Source organism: Mastigoproctus giganteus, chromosome 3 (assembly GCF_048544385.1).
Source record: "Mastigoproctus giganteus isolate SK-2022 chromosome 3, ASM4854438v1, whole genome shotgun sequence".
NCBI classification, from domain to species: domain Eukaryota; kingdom Metazoa; phylum Arthropoda; class Arachnida; order Uropygi; family Thelyphonidae; genus Mastigoproctus; species Mastigoproctus giganteus.
This window is the reverse complement of record NC_143577.1, coordinates 95,558,127-95,578,294: the sequence shown is the minus strand read 5'-3', so window position 1 is coordinate 95,578,294 and position 20,168 is coordinate 95,558,127. Positions and strand designations below refer to the sequence as shown.

The window sequence follows — 20,168 nt, the reverse complement described above, 5'->3', positions numbered from 1 at the left end:
CCGATAGATAGGTGCAATACGGCCAAAGTTGCTTTTGCACCAAAAAAAATCCAACAACCAACCTCCGCATAAGACAGTCATCTTCAGCCATGAAGATGACTGTCTCAGCAACAATGCAGAGGGCAAATGACTCCTGTGTGCGAGGATTGTGACACCTTTTTAAACATACATTATATTTTATGCAAATGTCTGTGATATAGACAGGAACATCTTATATGTTTTAATGTTTTTACTCATCTGACTTAGCCAGTCAGTCAGATTTTATCTGACAGCGACAATGTGTCAGCTGTTTTTAGGTTTTTAAAAATGAATAAACCTTTTCTCTTGTATTTAAATTTAAGTTTATATCCTTATCAGCTACCCATTTTTGGGCCCGGAGGCAAAGAACATGTTCGGGCCCCTACTTAGTTAATAAAAATTGCAAAAACAGGAGACAGCCAAAGGCGTCTGGCCACTAAAGGGCCAGGGCCCCGGAGGTAATTGCCTTGTCTGCCTACATGGCAGCTACGCCACTGGTCCCTATACCTTTTTATATATTTATATTTATAAACATATTGACCTAGTGTCCTAGGTAATTATGTCACTGAAATTTTTACTGTTATTTTGTATGGGACATGGTTTTGGTGCATTATAGCCCTAGTAGCTGATGTGCCAAAACCAAAACAAACAACCCAAAGTGAGCACTAAATTAACATTACAGAAAACTGAAGTGCCCATGCCAGGGCAAAAAAAATGGATGTCTAAACCAAGGAGGTCCACCATTACAATTCAGTCTTGGAACTCTTTGAGGAGGAAGAAATGGACACAGGACAGCATCCATATTTCCCCAAAAAAAGATAAATCCAAGATTGAGAAAAGTATGTCCTCAGCACTTTGGAAGCTGATTGACGGATCCACTAAGCCCCTGCAATTTGGAAGCCGAACGATGGATCCACCAAGCTTCTGTAATGGCAAAATTCCTACAGTGTAATTGCCATTGATTTTGACGAAATGCAGAAGGCACTCCTGCAAAAGCATGATCCAGCCTGCTTTTATGTACAGGAGATTTATTTAAAGGCAAATGATGACCCCACCATGTGTAACATTACCATCATTCATAAGGTTAGAATTATGGATGGTCCTGCTTGTGGAGGAGTCGCAATCATTGTAGACAATCAGATCCCCTTTCAGCCTTTGTGACTTGTGACTAATAACACTCTGTGGGGTAGTGCTAACATCAATGGAAGGAGACAAGTCATAAAGCATACTCACTGACAATCTCTCCCTTCTAAATGTGGGCACGCTTTCTTCCACATGCCTACCTATACGTTCTCTGCCATCTCTCTATCTGCTCCCCTTCTCTCCTTCATTCACTTACTTGGTAGGTGGAGGAAAACCCATATGGATGTGATCACTTTTCTGTGATAACCACCCTAACTAGTGGTAGGCCGTATCTGCCATTTAGTTTACCACGGTGGAAGATTGATCAGGCTGACTGGAATGCCTTTCAATATCTGGCAAATATTGATATTGCTAGAGTCATCAGAACCCATCAGTGAAAAGTCACAAACATCACAGAAACTTCTGTCTGTGCAGCTGAAATTGCATTTCCTAAAACATCCCCCAGTTTCCACTATTTCCCAAACCTTGGTGGAATTAAGAATGCACAACAACAGAAAAGGCACAAAACAAAGCCTGTGGGATATTCCATGACTGAAAAGTTAATATTATTTAAATGTGCATATGCAAAAGTACTTTATAAAAGTGACAAATCCCTCCCATCCAATTATCGTCCCATTGCAATTACTTCTACTCTTTCTAACGTAATGGAGAAATCAATTAACCGCCAACTCTTAAACTACCTAGGAACCTTCTGTCTGATCAACGATTGCCAGTATGGATTCCGTCAGTGTCAATCCACTGGTGATATTCTGGCTTATGTTACCCATTTATGGACTAATTCAATGGAAAGGTTCGGTGAAACACAAGTAGTTGCTCTTGACATCTCAAAGGCTTTTGATCGTGTTTGGCATAAAGGTCTTCTAAACAAGCTTCCATCTAATGGTTTGCCAACTGTTTTTAGTAATTGGTTATCCAGTTTTCTCGCTGATCGCTCACTGAGGGTGATGGTAGATGGCTGTCTGTCTTCTAACTTCTCCACTAATGCCAGTGTCCCCCAAGGTTCAGTTCTTTCCCCCACTCTTTTCCTCTTGTATATTAATGACCTTCTTCCATTGACTGGAAATCCTATCTATAGTTTTGCCAATGATAGCATATTACATTCCACTTTCCATTTTGAGAAACTTTGTCCTGCTCAAGCAGCTTCAACTTCTCAAAAATCTGCTACCAATTCCTTAAATGCCGATCTTCAGGTAATTCTCCAGTGGGGCAAAGACAACTTAGTTGATTTCAACCCTTCTAAAACTCAGTGTTGTCTTATATCTTGCAAAAAGGATTCTTCTGCTCCTATGCTTATCTTTAGTGACACTCCGATTTCTAGGCAAAATGATATATCTCTTTTGGGGATTACCCTGACTTCTAATCTCTCTTGGCACAAGCACATTACAAATATTGCTTCCTCTACATCTAGAAAACTTGGTTTTCTCTTTCGCTCTAGGCATTACTTTTCTTCCAAACAGCTGCTCACTCTGTATAAATCGCAAATCTGCCCTGCCATGGAATATTGTTCCCACATCTGGGGTGGTGCCCCCAAAACCTCTCTCAGGCTTCCAGATTCCATTCAGAATAGGGTAGTTAGGTTAATTAATGATTCATCTCTAACAGAGTCTCTCCACTCGCTTTCTCATAGACGTACTGTTTCTGCTGCATGCCTCTTCTACAGATACTTCCATGGACACTGTTCTTCTGAATTGGCTTCTATAATTCCCGCTCTCTCTTTCAAAACAGTCCGAATATGTGCTGCCACCAGCCAACATCCATTTACTGTCCAACTTCAAACCCACAGAACCAACTTTTCATCTTCCTCATTTATTCATTCAACTGCGGTTTTCTGGAACAACCTTCCTTCATAAGTATTTCCTGAAAATTACAATCTACAGAAGTTCAAGTCCATTGTCAACAAATATCTTCTTTCATCTTCTCAACCTCCAACCCAAGCACGGTACTAAGTACTATAGGTTCTAATACCTCTCATGTTTGGGGTTCACATAAAAAAAAAAAAAAAAAAAAAAAAAATATTCAATGTCAGAGCCAAAGGAAATCTTGGATCCGTCTTACCTTGTCCAAAAGCAGTCTGGATAAGATCCGGAAAATGAAGGGAAAATATCCAATAAGCCCTTCAGTGATTCTTGAGCACAATCGACGTCCAATTGCAGATCGAACTGCAGTTGCAAATACTCTAGGGGAGACATTTTAAAAAATCTGCAATAACATCATTCCCCAGAGTTTTTGTCCCTGAAAGAGAAATGAAGAAACATCTATTAAACTTCTCTTCAAATGGGCTTGAGCCGTATAACAAGCCCTTTACACAGAAAGAGTTAAATGCAGCACTTTCTCTCATGTGTGCAAGTGCTGTGTAGCCAGTTGGCATCCATTACAAAATGATAAAACACCTCTCACCACAGTCCTTTTAATTTTATTTAATAGACTTTTTCTTAACAGACAATTTCAGGATTCCCAACAAGAGGCAATCATTCTTGCCATCCCAAAATCAGGAAAGGACCCTAGAAATCTAAGTAATTATCATCCTATCACTCTGACAAGCTGTTTGTGCAAGGTCCTGGAAAGAATGGTTAATGCTCACCTTGTATGGTATTTGAAAACAAATGTTCTGCTTTCCAGGACATAAGGATTTGTTTTTTTGGTTTTCCAAAGAAACAAATCCACTATGAATTTAATCAGACTTGAACCTACATTTGTGACACTTTTATTAAATCCGAGCATTTGTTAGCAGTTTTCTCTGATATTCTTTTCCTCTATAACTTTGTTTGACAGGGGTAGCCTTCCTGTTTTTATTAAAAACTTTCTCTCGAATTGCCAATTTCGATTCCATTTAGGATCCACACACTCTCTCGAGAATTTTGTCAGGCCGAGTCCCAAAAGGATCCATTCTAAATATCATGCTTTTCGCTATAAAAATACTCAATTGTAGAAGAACCAACTGCCAATGGTAATGCCATCTGCACTTGATGATTTTACTATATTTTGTCATTCATGCAGTATGAGAATCATTGAAAGGCAACTGCAGAAAACCTTTGATTACCTTACATCTTGGTCATTGGCTAATGGGTTCAGATTTTCATCACAGGAGACCATTTGTGTAAACTTATGTCGCAAGCACAATCTTCATCCTGACCCAGATTTAAGGCTTGGGCAAAACAGCATCCCAGTTGTAGCAGAAGTCAAATTCCTTGGATTTATTTTCGACAAGAAGCTGACATTTCTAAAATATATTTGTCAGCTTAGGACAAGGTGTGTGAAAGGGCTTAACATCCTTTGTGCCCTTTCGAACTTCACAGGGCACAGGTCGTTTTGCCCTTCTTCGTCTATACCAAGCTCTGGGGAGGTGTTTCAGTCCATCATGACCACAGGCGAGACTGAGAGCCTTACCTGGAATGAATCCATAGATACCATCTTGGATGAACTGATCCGCCAAGACATAATGTGGCCCGAAAGTTCAACACAAACTAAAATGCGCATGGCTCACCTAACATATCCGCAGTGAAGATCTCCTCAGAGGAGGAGATCTTCACTGCGGATGAAATTGAAAACGCAATTTCAACAATGAAAAATGGCAAATGCCCAGGCTTGGATCTCATGGAAGTGGCCACAGTCAAGAGAATTTGGTCACAGTGTCCAACTTTACTCATAAATCTCTTTAACTCCTGCCTGACCCACGGCATCTTTCCGAAACCCTGGAAGAAGGCCAACTTAAAACTTCTAGTTAAAAACCCGGAGAAATCATCAAACCTACCCACCTCCTACCGGCCAATAGCTCTTCTCCCAGTGCTGGGGAAAACCCTGGAAAAACTCCTGGCCCAGAGACTGAGAGCCTATTACAACAGGAAACATCTTTCTTCTGAATCCCAATTTGGGTTTACCCAGGGCAGATCAGCCGTGGATGCCATTGTAGCACTGCAAAACGCCATTGCAAACACAGAATCAAAGTATGTCCTTGGTCTCTCGGTTGACTTCAAAGGGGCCTTTGACACCATCTGGTGGCAGAGTGTCCTTGAGAGGTTCCGAGAGGCCGAAGTGTCAATCCCCATCTATCGACTCCTAGCGGACTATTTCAATGATCGCAGCCTAGTGGTCTTCTCTGGAGAATGCCATGTCACCAGGCCAGTTACGCGGGGCTGCCCACAGGGATCTGTTCTTGGCCCACTCTGCTGGAACGTGGTCCTTGATGGGTGGCTTACGCGCCAACACAACACGGCAGCAAAGATTGCATTTGCAGATGACCTCATTATTCTACTACAAGGGAATTCAAGGTTATCCTTGGAAAGCGCCGCTCAAGAAATCCTCGAAGACCTGACTGCCTGGACTACCACACATAAACTAGAAATCTCCTCAGACAAAACCAAACAGATCCTGTTGAAAGGAAAACTGGATATAAAACGACCACCAAACATAAAGATTGGAAGCCAAACCCTAAAAATGGTCCCTACACTTAAATACCTTGGAGTGATGATTGACAGTAAAAAGCAATACATACCCCATGCAAAATATATACTCCAGAAAGTTAAGACAGTAACAGGAAAATTAATTCGAATTACCAGAACCTCGTGGGATATCAAACCACGCACCTTGTTGCTTTACTACAACTGCATTCTGCTTCCAATCATAACTTACGCTGCAGGTGCATGGGCAGGCAGTATACAAAAACATACTGTTAACAAAATAATCACTCAAGCCCAAAGATTCTTCCTTCTGGCATCCACCAAAGCGTGCCGCACTATATCAACATCAGCACTACAGATAATTAGCGGAAAGCTCCCAATTAAATTTGAGGTCATAAATACCTATCTCCAATATTGCCGAAGTAGGAACATCATATCTATTTTTGAAAGATACCAAATAGATAGAAACCTCACAATTAAAAAAGACAACGAGAGACTACGGGAACTATACGTCATAGACTGGCAAGAGAGCTGGACCAATGACAGCAAGGGGCGGACAACACATCTATTCCTACCTCAAGCGGCGGAAATAACCAAACAAATAAGATCGTGGTTTAATCCGGGACTCTACCTAACATTCCTCCTTAGTGGTCATGGCAGCCTGAACTCGAGGCTAAACGCACTGGGATTATCAGCTACCCCGTGCTGTAAGTGTGGGGGCCTGGAAACGGTCCAACATATCATCCTGGAGTGTCCCTACTACACGGATTACAGGCTTCCCCTTCAACTCGAAACCAACGTCTTTGATACAAGTGACTTTCCACGGTTGGTTGCTACTGAGGAACACTATAAACAGGTATCGACTTTCGCGGAGCGCGTTTTCAAAAGAAGACAGGCGATACAAGGGAACAATCAGAACTGACTGGTTGGACTGGACGAACTGGGACTCAATCCACACTGTGATGTGCGTCATTAAACTGGAACCACGTGGTGGTCCACCACAAATGGACATGCCACTCTGGGCAATACTCACGCTTAAGTGTCATCAATATGTGTCTTCAATATGTGCCCTAAACTACCATCAACTCACCAGACCAGCATGGGCTCGAAAATGCCAGGGCCTTTGCCAAAATGGATATTAAACCATGTAAATACAGACTTTCACTCACCATGAGGCACCGCACTAGGTCAGGATTGAGCCCTGCGAGAGTGGATCCATCACAATTGAACAGTCCAAATCATGTGTCAACACTAATATCTTCCTCACTAGGTCAGGATTGGGCCCTGCAAGTGTGGGATCTACTACATTTGGACGGTCCATAAACACGTAATGACTAAGTGACATACCTAGATATCCCTCACACTAGGTCAGGATTGGGCCCTGCAAGTGTGGGATGGCTTACCACGTAATACTAAGCTTATAACCATGTTAAAGGAAGGGAGAAAGGAGGAAAAAAAAAAAAAAGAGAATCTGGCTGCCTCCTCGTGGCGCGGTACGGGAGCGGGGGGTCGGGACTAGTTCTCCGCGGCCCCCTGCTGCTAAATGCCAGATGCCAGCCACAAACAACATACACAACACATTACACACACTAATGACAATTATAAATAGTAACCGCGATAGATAACTTAAATTCCGTAAAGGCTCGCGTACTTATCACTCACTAAATACTTACTATAATTATAAATCACACTCAAATCTTAAATCTTACATTCAACCTAAACTTAAACTAAAATTAAATTAAACCTAACTCTACCTCAAACCCGACTTAACTTCAGCTTAACTTAAAACTAAATTAAATTAGGAAACATCAAATATAAATTAAACTTATAACTTTAATTAAACAGTAACTCAAATCTAAGCTTAAACTTAAACCTAAACTACAACCTAAACTTAAACTCATCTATAACTTAAATTTAAACCTAAACCGAACCTACACTAATGTCAAAACCAGCTTCATAATTACTTAACTCAAACCCAAACTTGCCCACTAAATTAACTAACACTCAACTTAAACACACAACAGAACTTAAACTTTACTCAAACTTAACTTAACCCTAACCTAAAACTAAACACTAAACATTAACTTAAATTAACTAAAACACATTCAAACGATTTGATCTAAACTTCAACTTTAAACTTAACTTTAAACTTAAATTTTAATTAGATGAACTAAAAAAACGATTCTGCTGGCACACAATTAAGCTTAACGAACGGCGGACATAGGGGACACCCTGGAAACCGCCAGTAAACTACAAAAAATACTTTGACTATACCAAGCTCTTGTCTGTTTCACATTCTATTATGAGTCTTGGGTTGGTTGTTCTGCTAGAGATAGTGTACTTTGGTAGTTAGATCCAGTCCACTATCAGGCCATCCGGACAGCCACTGGAGCATTTTGCTTATCTCCTATCCAAAGCCTTTATGTTGAAGCAAATGAACCATCTCTATCCCTTCAACGTAACCAGTTGCCCTTATAGTATGTCTTTAAATTGAAATCCCTGCCTGATCATCCCATGATCAGGCAGGGATTATCATCAGCATCAGTTTTCGAGCCATGATCTCTACAAATCTCTACAACACTCATTAGACTTCCAACAGACACCCTTTGGTATTCAAACCCAAGGGCTGTTAAATGAGTTAAACATTATGGTAGACAAAGTTACCGTCACCAAGGCAATTCCTTTCACCCTGGCATGCCCATCTTCCAACTTCTGACTTCTTCCTTATGATCTGGTAGAAGGCTACTACACTTCCAGCTGTCTACCAGCAACTCTTTGTATCACATTGAGCACAGTATTCTGACTTCATGCCAGTCTATACAGATGGCTTGAAGTTAATCTTATGTGGGATCTGCTGTTGTCTTTCCTCATAAAACAGTGCCCAGTAAGATTCCACACGAAACTAGCATTTGTACTGCAAAGTTGCATGCAATAGAAATAGCCCTTGATCATATTAAAAATAGTGATTACCAGAGGTATATGGTATATAGTGATTCATCAAGCATGTTACTCTCTCTGTTATCAATGAGGTATAACCCTCATCCAGTCCTGTCCTGGATCCGGCAGATGCTTTTCTCTCTCTCTCTCTCTCTCTCATTGAATTGAAATTTGATATCCGCTTCTGCTGGATCCCAAGCCAAATTGTAGTCCAGGGAAATGAATTAGCTGATGCAACTGCCAAATTATCAATTTCCCTGGATAATCATTGCCTGTCAGTCCCCTATACAGACTCCATATTGCTCTGGAGCATATGCTCCTGTTTATACTCCTGCACGACCACCAGGTCATTGGAGTTTACAATAAATCAATCAATACAAATGTTAATTGTATTTAGCAGTCACGGGCTTGAACTCTGGTCCACTCAATGAACATGTGTTACTGCACTCATGCTCCTGACCACCTGGATACGTATTGAATATCTCCTATCCAGAGGGGCACCTCCATAGCCAGGTGGGAAGGAGTAGTGCGTAGCACATGCTTCTTGATTAGACCCGGGTTCGAGCCCATCACCACCAAATACGGAGGATGCGGAAAGGTCAGGGAATGACCACCGCATATCCCGGAGCGTGTGCTACACACTGCTGCTCCTTCCCACCTGGCTACGGAGACTTGTTACAGTCTTTACTAACTGTGAGATATAATCCTCAACCAGGTCTGTCTCAAGTTCAGCAGAAGATTCACTCTCTCCATGAACGTTAATACTATATCCACTTCTGCCAGATTCCCAGCCACATTGGGATTAGGGGAAATGATTTGGCAGCCAAATCAGCAATTCCCAATAATAATCGATGCCTGTCAGTCCTCTATACAGACTACAGGCAAATAATACACCAAAAGATACATTCATAACGGCAAGATTCTTGGAATAGACAGACTACAAACATTATATCAGATAAAGCCTGTAATTGAACTGTGGCAGTCTGCGCAGGAATCATAAGGAGGAAGTTGTTCTTGCCTGGACCCACAGAGGACACAGTCATCTGACACATTTGTATTTGCTGAGGGCTTATGATGCTCCTTTGTGTCCTGTGTCGATTAGACACATTTTAATTGACTGTCCAGATTTTAGCAATACCCGTTTTACTGCTTTTATTCATCTGACTGCGCGTTATACACTCTGTCAGATTTTATCCGACAATGACAATGTGTCTGCTCTTTTTAAATTTTTACACCATATTAATTTATATAAATGTATATAAAATCCTGAATATATATATATATATGTTAATACATATACCACTCTTTACCATAATAAGATTTGTGACAAGGTAATGTTTTTTTTTTTTTTCAAAGGTTACCGGAATTTATTTATATCTCTCTTTTAAACTGGTATAATTATCTCCTAGTGCTTAATAGCCTTAGATGCTGATGCATCATTAAAACCAAAACAAACAAAAGCTTCTGTAACTGATGGTATCTGTTTTGATGGTTGTCCCAGTAGCATGATTGGTACTGTATCCTGGTTCCCTGACAAGCACAGAGGGACTTTGTTGATCTGCGATGACACTTAACTAGTATGATTCTCAATTTATTTGATCTACTATGATGATAACATTTTAGTATATAATTTTTCCGGTTTGGTCAGCTCCGTTCCATGTTGGCAACTTATCCTTGTTCATTCATTAGCCATATAACTGGTTGCCTGTTAACAGGTTACACCATGAGGAGGTAAGGATTGGACAATGGATCTGATCTCCACTTAGTTCCCCATAAGTCTAACTTAAGAGAATTAATTTTATTACTGATTTTTTGTCAGAACTGTTACAAACCTAATAATAACAGAAGTTTTCCTGGACATAGAAATAACTACTTTAAAATCGCATTAGTTCTAATGGAATTTTATTGTAATTTGTTAATTATGCAGATATTTTAAGGAATTCAATATGTTTTAATGCATGTATGCAAGTGGCATACTGATCTAGAAATGATTCTCACATATAGAATAATAAATCTGCTCTGGATTGGTGCTTGAACATTCAGTAAGAAATGCAAACATTTTAACTACTAATCTATTTTATTTATATGGGTTTTATCATCTAAACTGGTTTTATTTTCTTGTAATTTTCATTCTTATACATTGTTAACTCTCTAGGGATTAGCTAGTTTTCAGGTGAATTTTAAGAAATTTTGAATTTCTGTTGTTGATAGTGGGAGGAATTTCTTATAAATTTAAATTGCCAAATATCTGTTATTTTAGATAAAATAAAATTGAATTTTTCAGTGCTATTTGAGTATCTGAATAACTTAATTTTTCTATCGAAATTATCTTTTAGAGAAATGGAAGAATTATTTTAGAGGGATCGTTACGAATATTTTGGGGAGTAAATAATGTGATTCATTTGAAGGAAGAACATGATGATAGGATGCCTGTTAGGAGACGCAATAGTTGTCGATTTGTTTCTGAGAATCGCATATCACTTCAGGTGAGTTAACATTGGAAATCAGCATATGTATATGATAAATTTATAAATATTCTTATTATGCAGATAATGATAACTACAAGGAGAGTAAATAATTGAAATGAAACCACCTTATCACTGAAATGAAATGTAGTGGCAAAACTTCTGTTGAATGTGTTAACAGCTGCAAATTGTGATCATTTGCACTCTTTGCTAATTCAGTATGCCATTTATATGTATATATGCAAGTGGAATACATATATTGAATAATAAGTCTGTCCTTGGTTAGTGCACAATATTCAGTATAAAACTACTAAAATTTTAAATGTTAATCTGTTTATTTATACATATAAAAAATCTAAACTGTGATTTATGCCTTTATAATTTAAAACGAACGGAGGGGTGAAGTGGAAGTGTTTTTTTTTTTTTTTTTTTTTTTTTTGGCTGATGCTGCATAAGCTTGCTTTCTTGCATCATATGCCTCTACTAATAAATTTCTGGTCTTCATAATGGGAGGAATTTTTTATAAATTTCAATTGAAATATATAAGAATCTGAATTTGAATCTGGATATATCTGATTCAAATGCAGGGTGAAATCATAATTTTCATAGATCTACAGGTAATTGATGTAAAAATATTCTGATTTCACTTATATTTCCAATTTTCTGTAGAAAGAGGAAGATATATTCTGAATGGCAAATAAAGTGTTAGTAGATAAACTCAAATTTTCTACATAGCAAAACTTTGCTCTGCAGAAAATGCTCAAACTCCTAAGGATAGATCATGCATTAAAACAGCAACTTCATTAGTGCAAAGTGTTGAGTTGACTGCTTTCCTTTTTGTGGCTAATTGCTTTAGTTTTAATACCTCTACTTACCAGTAAATTTTGGAGCACCTTGAGTAGGCCTTTGTGTCAGCAGCAATTTTGGACACACTTTTGCCTGCTGTAGAAAATAACATATTAACCCAACATTATATGTCTCAGATTGAAATTAGCTTCTACAACTGATTAATCTAATTGGTAAATTGTGGAAATCCTTTGGGAAATGCCCGGGCATGATGCCTTGGAGGTGGAGGCCCTGAAGAGGGCATGGAAAGTGGCCCCCCTGCATCTAATTGGTAAATTGTGGCAGTCATTGCACAACACCACAGTACTTATATTTTGTTCTAATGCAGAGAATTTAACCACAAGGGCTTACATCTGGTGAGTATGGGCTTGGCACACCCAGGGTCCTGAGCTGGATATCATCATTCTTCTCTTTCTTGGTGATTCCCTTCTACTTCACACACACACACACACACACACACACACACACACACACACACACACACACACACACACACACACACACACACACAGCGTAACTCATTTTTTTTTTTTTTTTTTTTGTCTGGTGCACCATAAGTCTCAGGCTTCCTTGCACCATATGGCTAATAATAATAATTGCAGAAAACCTTGCATAACATGGTATTTTTGAGTTTTGTGCAGAGAAAACCCTGCTATTTCCATTCTTTTTTGTGAATTCCCAGTGTTGCACTTGCTAGTCGTTATGCAAAAAAAAAAAAAAAAAGATTGGGAAACCCACGTATTTTATTTTGTTTGGAAATCCCCATGTTAGGTTCGGTGCTATTGAACTTGTGCTTTTTTTTTTTTAAATGAAAACTCCAAACACGAGAGGTATTAGAGCCTATAGTACTAGAACCTTAGTACCATCCATAGGTTGGAGGTTAAGAAGAGGAAAGATATTTGTTGACATTAGACTTGAATTTCTGTAGACTGTAATTTTCAAGAAATACGTATGAAGGAAGGTTGTTCCAGAAAACGGCAGTTGAATAAATGAGGAAGATGAAAAGTTGGTTCTATGAGTTTGAAGTTGGACACTAAATGGATGCCGGCTGGTGGTGGCATGTGTTCGGACTGTTTTGAAAGAGAGAGAGTGGGAGTTATAGAAGCCAATTCAGAACAGTGCCCATGGAAGTATTTGTAGAAAAGGCATGCAGCAGAAACAGTATGTCTATGAGACAGTGAGTGGAGAGACTCTGTTAAAGAGGAGTCATTAATTAACCTAACTACCCTATTCTGAATGGAATCTGGAAGCCTGAGAGAGGTTTTGGGGGCACCACCCCAGATGTGGGAACAATATTGCATGGAAGGGCAAATTTGAGATTTGTACAGAGTGAACAGCTGTTTGGAAGAAAAGTAACACCGAGAGGGAAAGAGAAAACCAAGTTTTTTAGCTGCAGAGGAAGCAATATTTGTAAAGTGCTTGTGCCAAGAGAGATTAGAAGTCAGGGTAATCCCCAAAAGAGATATATCATTTTGCCTAGAAATCACAGTGTCACCAAAGATAAGCATAGGAACAGAAGAATCCTTTTTGTTAGATATAAGATAAGAACAAGTTTTAGAAGGATTGAAATCAACTAAGTTGTCTTTGCCCCACTGGAGAATTACCTGAAGATCGGCATTTAAGGAATTGGTAGCAGATATTCGATAAGTTAAAACTGATTGAGCATGGCAAGGTTTCTCTAAATGGAAAGTGGAATGCAATGTGCTATCATCGGCAAAACTATGGATAGAATTTCCAGTCAATGGAAGAAGGTCATTAATATACAAGAGGGAAAGAACTGAACCTTGGGGGACACCAGCATTAGTGGGGAAGTTAGAAGACAGAGCCATCTACCATCGCCCTCAGTGAGCGATCAGAGAGAAAACTCGATAACCAATTGCAAAAAGCAGTTGGCAAACCATAAGATGGAAGCTTGTTTAGAAGACCTTTATGCCAAACACGATCGAAAGCTTCTGAGATGTCAAGAACAACGCTGCTTGTGTTTCACCAAACTTTTCCCTTGAATTTGTCCATAAGTAACATAAGCCAGAATATCACCAGTGGATCAACACTGATGGAATCCATACTGGTGATTGTTAAGAGTTGGCGGTTAATTGATTTCTTTACCGTTAGTAATGATTTCTTCCATTACTTTAGAAAGAGTAGAAGTAATTGCAATGGGACGATAATTGGATGGGAGGGACTTTCACCCGTTTTAAGAACTGGCCGGATATGAGCAAATTTCCAAGCAGAAGGAAAAACACCTTTGGAATAAGTAAGTGAAAAAAGGTGGCAAAGAACAGGAGTAATTTGAGGAGCACGGGCCTTGAGAACAAGTGGAGAAATACCATCAGGACCTGGAGCTTTCTTAGCATCAATATTCTTGAAAATCCTTCTGACATCCTGTTGACGGAAGACCACAAGAGGCATTGAATGCAGTTTGTTGGAAATGACGGGAGGTGTTTTGCCAAGATCACTAATATATGAGTTTGAAGAAGAATGGGATGCTAGCAGCTTTATCCTTGGCTGAACTGAGAGCAGAACCATCTGGTTTTGACAGAGGTGGGAGCAGAGATGGGCAAAAGTTGCAGCCAATAGCTTTGGCAAGAGACCAGAATGCTTGGCTAACATTAGGGCAAGAAGCAAATTTTCTACTCTTAGCCTGTTCAAAATCTAGTTTGAACTGATTAATAACTGCTTTGCAATTGTTGCAAGCTTTGGTATAGGCAGAAAATGAAACTGAAGAATTGGAAACAAGACAATTATGATATGTAATGTTCTTTTCTTGAACAGCCTTAGCACATTTATTGGAAAACCAAGGTTTAGATAAAGGACGAGATTTTAAAGTGGAGAGTGTGGAATAAAGGATTCCATTCCTACAAGAATAATTTCACTGACACGATCTGAGCAAACACTGACATCAGAAGTTTTGAAACAGTAATCCAACCAAGGAAAAGAAGAAAAGAAATCTCGCAGGTCATCCCATTTTGCATTCTTGTAATGCCAAACAACACGAGATTGGGAGTAGCCATGAGATAAAGGCTCCATTGGAGAAGAGATCACCAAGATCACTCAGATCACCAAGTTATGATTTGAGATGCCTGAAGAACCACTTACTTCAACCGTGTACTTAGAAGGGTTGTTTATGAGAAAAAGATCAAGCTTGTTGGCTGGCTGGTTAGGATTGTCTGGTATTCTTGTAGGTAAATGAACAATCTGTGCGAGGCCATTAGTAATTGCAAAAGCCTGGGCATCTCGACCAGCTGGGTCGGTGTGACTAGAAAACGGAAGCCAGCTGGAATTTATTATTATTAGCTATATTGTGCAAGGAAGCCTGAGGCTTATGCTGCACCAGCCAAAAAAAAAAAAAAAAATTGAGTTACACCAGAGAGAGAAAGAAGTTGAAAGGAATCACCAAGAAAAGAAAGAGAAGAATGAAGATATACAGCTCAGGACCCCTGGGTGTGCCAAGCCCATACTCACCAGATGTGAGTCTCTGGTGTGAACATTAAAATCCTTCCTGTGTTTAAAATTACAGGCCAATATCTCTTATGAGCTGGATGGGAAAAATTTTTGAAAGAATTGTTCATATTAGGCTCAATTACATTCTGCAGTCAGAGAATGTAATTCCATATCATTATGGCATTTGAAAAAATAGATTTGAAAAAAAATAGAAAAGCTGAATCTCATATCTGCAATGCCATTGTCATAAAACTTCTAGTCATGGTATTATTATGGACCTTTACCATCTGAGGCTTAGGGGTCATTTGCTGGAAATAATTCAATTTCCTGCAATTGCATTCTGTTCAGGTCCGATATAAAAACGTACTCTCTACATCTCACATTCAGGAAGAGGGAGTCCCGCAGTGATCAGTACTTAATCCAACACTGTTTTCAATCTGAGTTAGCAGCATGACACAAGATATCACAAAACGAGATATTTCAAACTTATATGTATGCAGATGACCCTACCATTTTGAACTGATTAATAAAACTTCCTGCAGTCCAATCTAAACATTTCCCCCCCATAACTTGAATTTATGTCCCCTAGTTCTAGCATCAGTTATAATCTTGAAAATTTTGTCCTCATTCATTTTACTGATGCCTCTCAGAGCCTTAAACACCTCAATCAAATCTCCTCTAAGGTGTCTAGTTTCCAAACTCTGCAACCCACATACCCTACCATTTCTTGTGAATCTCAAAGTATGAATACCATCGAACGACTATTTTGGTTATGGAAAGTTAGCAACTCCAACTTGCCATAACCAAAATAGAATCCTGGACTTCACGAAATGGCTACTGACTATCAGAAAAGGATGCACTGACACTCGGTTTTGCAAGAAGCGAGCTCTCCATCCCGAACCTGAACTACAAATAAACAATACTCCAATTCCGCTTGTTAATACCGTTAAATTTCTTGGATTAATATTAGAACCACAAACTAAATTTCCAAGCACACATTACTTATTTGAGAACTTCTTGTATAAAGCATTTGAATATATTTCGATCGGTCTCATCAATGTCATGAGAAGGTCATCGGTATACTTTGCTGCATATTTATAGAAGTTTAATCCATTCCCAGCTAGATTATGGTCATCCAGTGTATGACTGCCAGGAGCACTGCTTTAAAACGACTAAATATGATCCATCACAGTGCTGTGAGGACTGTGCTGAGAGCTTTCAGGACTTCTTCGATCCAAAGTATTGAAGTGCATGATCTCCTATTACGCCTGTGTAGAAAAACACTACGGGTCCACTATGCTGCTAAGATCCAGAGTTTACCATCGCACCCAAGTTGGGAGTATCTTTATAATAGTTGGTGGGAATCCTTCTATGTGAGAAAGCCAAATTAAAATAGACCTGCCTCGCTCAGGATCAAAGACCTTGTTCAGAGTTGGAATGTCAATTTAAATGAAATTTTTCCAGATGCAACTGCAGCTGTTCCACCTTGGATATATGTGTCTGTCTTTCAAGATATACACTTTCTGTGGTGGGGGAAAATATTATATTTCTCTGCAATATCAGACAGTTACATTCATCTCATGCTACTATGGACAACCATGCCTGTAAAATTTATACAGATGGTTCCAAAACTGACAGTAAGGTAGGTGCTGTGGCAGTTTTTCCTTTATGTACAAGTTCAGCCACACTGCCACTAGCTTGCAGCATCTTCACAGCTGAATTATATGCTATTAAGTTAGCATTTAGTAAGATTATTAAGCTTTCTATCTCATATGCAATAATTTACACAGACTCCCTCAGTGCTGTCTCTGCCATAAGGAAGAATTTCTTCTCTTTTCATTGTATATTGAAACAGATTCATTCCCAGCTATTTTCTTGCAGTGTGTCGAATCGGTCAATCAGTTTTTGCTGGATCCTTGGCCATTCTGGGATTCTGGGAAATGAAAGTGCTGACTTTGCTGCTAAACATCCTCAAACCACTCTCTCACAACAACCTCAAGTTCCTTACACTAGCTATAAGTTTGTCATACACAAAGCATGCTCGATAAATGGGCACAGATCTGGAAAAGTAACACGAACAATAAACTTTACTAGATAAAAGAAGATCCAAAGCTGTGGGTCTCTGGCTTCCGACGAAACATATGAGAGGAAGTAGTACTGGCAAGACTCAGAATTGGACACACTCATCATACTCATCTCTTCCTATTATTGCGAGAAAACCCACCTCAGTGCTCATCCTGTCAGACAACCTGTGGTCTGTCATTTTCTGGTTGATTGTCCCTTACATTCAACCATCCAGTCAAACACTTTTCAGTCACTCTCCATATTGAATACATCACCTGATTTATCTCATTTCTTAGGAAAGTAAGAAAATATTAAAGAACTTTTATTGTATATAAAACATATTGGTTTGTACAGAAGCATATAATTTAACATCTCTGGTGATAATCCCAAGGGCTCACATCTGGTGAGTATGGGCTTGGCACACCCAGGGTTCTGACCTGGGTATCATCATTCTTCTCTCTTTTGGTGAGATTCCCTCCTCTCTCTCTCAGGTTACTCAAATTTTTTTTTTGGCTGGTGCAGCATAAGCCTCAGACTTCCTTGCACCATATGGCATAATAATAATATGCTTCTTACAAACCTACAGGCAAGAGAGATGTGGGTCGATCGTGACCACCTCCAAGAGCTTCAATGGAACAGGTCTTAAAAGACCTAAGCCGGACCAAGTTCATGATGATGATAATAATATGCTTCTTGTGAATAAACGATGACCAGATATAGTTTGGCCTTAGTAACCTTGTGTCGTTAAATCCAATACCAACATAAACATTATTTTATAGCAACCTGATTCATTACTTTTTACCTAATTTGAACATAATTTCTGTTGTAAGGTTCGTTGCAAAGTAACTGTTTACCTTGCCTGCTTCAATTGCAAAATGTCATTCCTCATCTTCAGTCTTGTAAGGGGCATATCTAATTATTTTCTTAAATTTTATACTTACAAATATTTAATTGTACGTATATGTGTGCTCTTATAAAATATATTGCTGAATGTAGTTAGAATTAATAGATCTAAGTTAGTGCAAACGCATCATATTAGTATTAGTAACGGCTGCATGGTGCAAGAAAGCCTATGGCTTATGCTGCACCAGCCAAAAAAAAAAAAAAAAAAATCCAAACAAAACAATGATAAAAACAAAAAAAAAATAATAAATAAAATAAATAACTAAATAATAATAATTAATAAATAAAAAAAATAAAATAAAAAATAAAAAGGAAATTAAACCTATCATCCTATGCGCTTCCCTTACCCGAAAGTACTATCCAGATGACCTTTGAATTTCCCCAAACTGTCGGCCTCTACCACCCATGAAGGCAACTTATTCCAGTAATTTATAACTCGCTGGCTAAAATAAAACTTCCTGCAGTCCAATCTAAACATTTCCCCCCCATAACTTGAATTTATGTCCCCTAGTTCTAGCATCAGTTATAATCTTGAAAATTTTGTCCTCATTCATTTTACTGATGCCTCTCAGAGCCTTAAACACCTCAATCAAATCTCCTCTAAGGTGTCTAGTTTCCAAACTCTGCAACCCACACATTCGAAGTCTTTCTTCATAAGGACGCCCTTTTGCCGATCTCGCCAGGCGAGTTACCCTTCTTTGCACCCTTTCAAGAAGCTCGATGTCTTTCTTTAGGTGCGGTCTCCATACTTGAACACAGTATTCAAAGTGTGGTCTAACATAAGCCTTATATAATGGGATTATCACGTCCCTATCTCTACTTGCAAAAGTTTGATAGATCATCGATAGGACACCATGGGCCTTCCTTGCAACCTGTTTACAATGCTCAGAGAATTTCATGTCTGACTGTATCGTAACACCCAAGTCCCTTTCTTCCAGTACTGGGTTTAGTTGAACTCCACCAAGTGAATAGGTTTTTTTGGGATTACTGTTTCCCAGGTGTAATACCTTACACTTTGTTGGATTAAAGCACAGCTGCCATTTTTCTGACCATTCCTGAAGTCTATCTAGGTCTCTCTGAAGAAGCTCAGCTTGACAGTGATCATTAACTACTGTACCAATTTTAACATCATCTGAAAATTTAGACATCACACCCTCTATCCCTTCATCAATGTCGTTTATGAAAATTAAAAACAACAGTGGTCCTAATACTGATCCTTGGGGAACCCCACTTCTTACATCAACCCAATCTGAGGAATAGCCATTTATCACAACCCTCTGCCTCCTGCCCTGAAGCCATCCTTCTATCCATCTAAGGATTTTCCCAGTGATTCCAACCTGTTCCAGCTTATAAAGCAACTGCTCACGTGGGACTGAGTCAAAAGCTTTGCTGAAATCTAAATAAACAATGTCGAAATTATTCCCTAAATCCAGCTCGTTAGTGACCCTTTCGAAATAGCAAACCAGATTTGTTAAACATGATTTTCCCTTTACAAAACCATGCTGAGTATCCTTGAGAATTTCAATTCGATCCAAATGATCCTGAATTCCACCCTTGATCATTGCCTCCATGATTTTCCCTACTACTGAAGTCAGACTGACAGGTCGATAATTTCCAACTTCACTTTTAGAGCCACCCTTATATATGGGAGATACATTTGCACTTTTCCAATCCAAGGGAATCTCCCCAGAGTCTAGTGATGCTCGCATAATTAGCCTCAATGGTTCAATGCACTCGCTTGCCGCCTCTCTTAAGATTATAGGGTATATTCCATCAACTCCAGGAGCCTTACGAAAGTTTTTTCATTAAATAATCTTGCAAAATTTCAATATCATTAATTACATATTTTTTAACTTCGCTCCCACAATTTCCCATTGCCACAAAAGGCTTTTCATTTGTAAATATCGATGCAAAATAACTGTTGAGTTCATCTGCAACGGGAGCTGGTGTATTT

The 20,168-nt window shown here is 39.0% G+C and overlaps 1 protein-coding gene across 2 annotated transcripts in view; it reads left to right on the top strand.

The window, feature by feature from the left end:
- Rassf (Ras association family member) overlaps nucleotides 1–20,168 on the top strand; it is a 285,214-nt gene that overhangs the window by 117,062 nt on the left and 147,984 nt on the right. For both annotated transcript variants that reach the window (XM_090370595.1, XM_090370596.1), the window contains exon 5: nucleotides 10,832–10,981. In XM_090370595.1, the coding sequence (XP_090226721.1) occupies nucleotides 10,832–10,981 (150 nt within the window). The remainder of the gene's footprint in view (nucleotides 1–10,831; nucleotides 10,982–20,168) is intronic.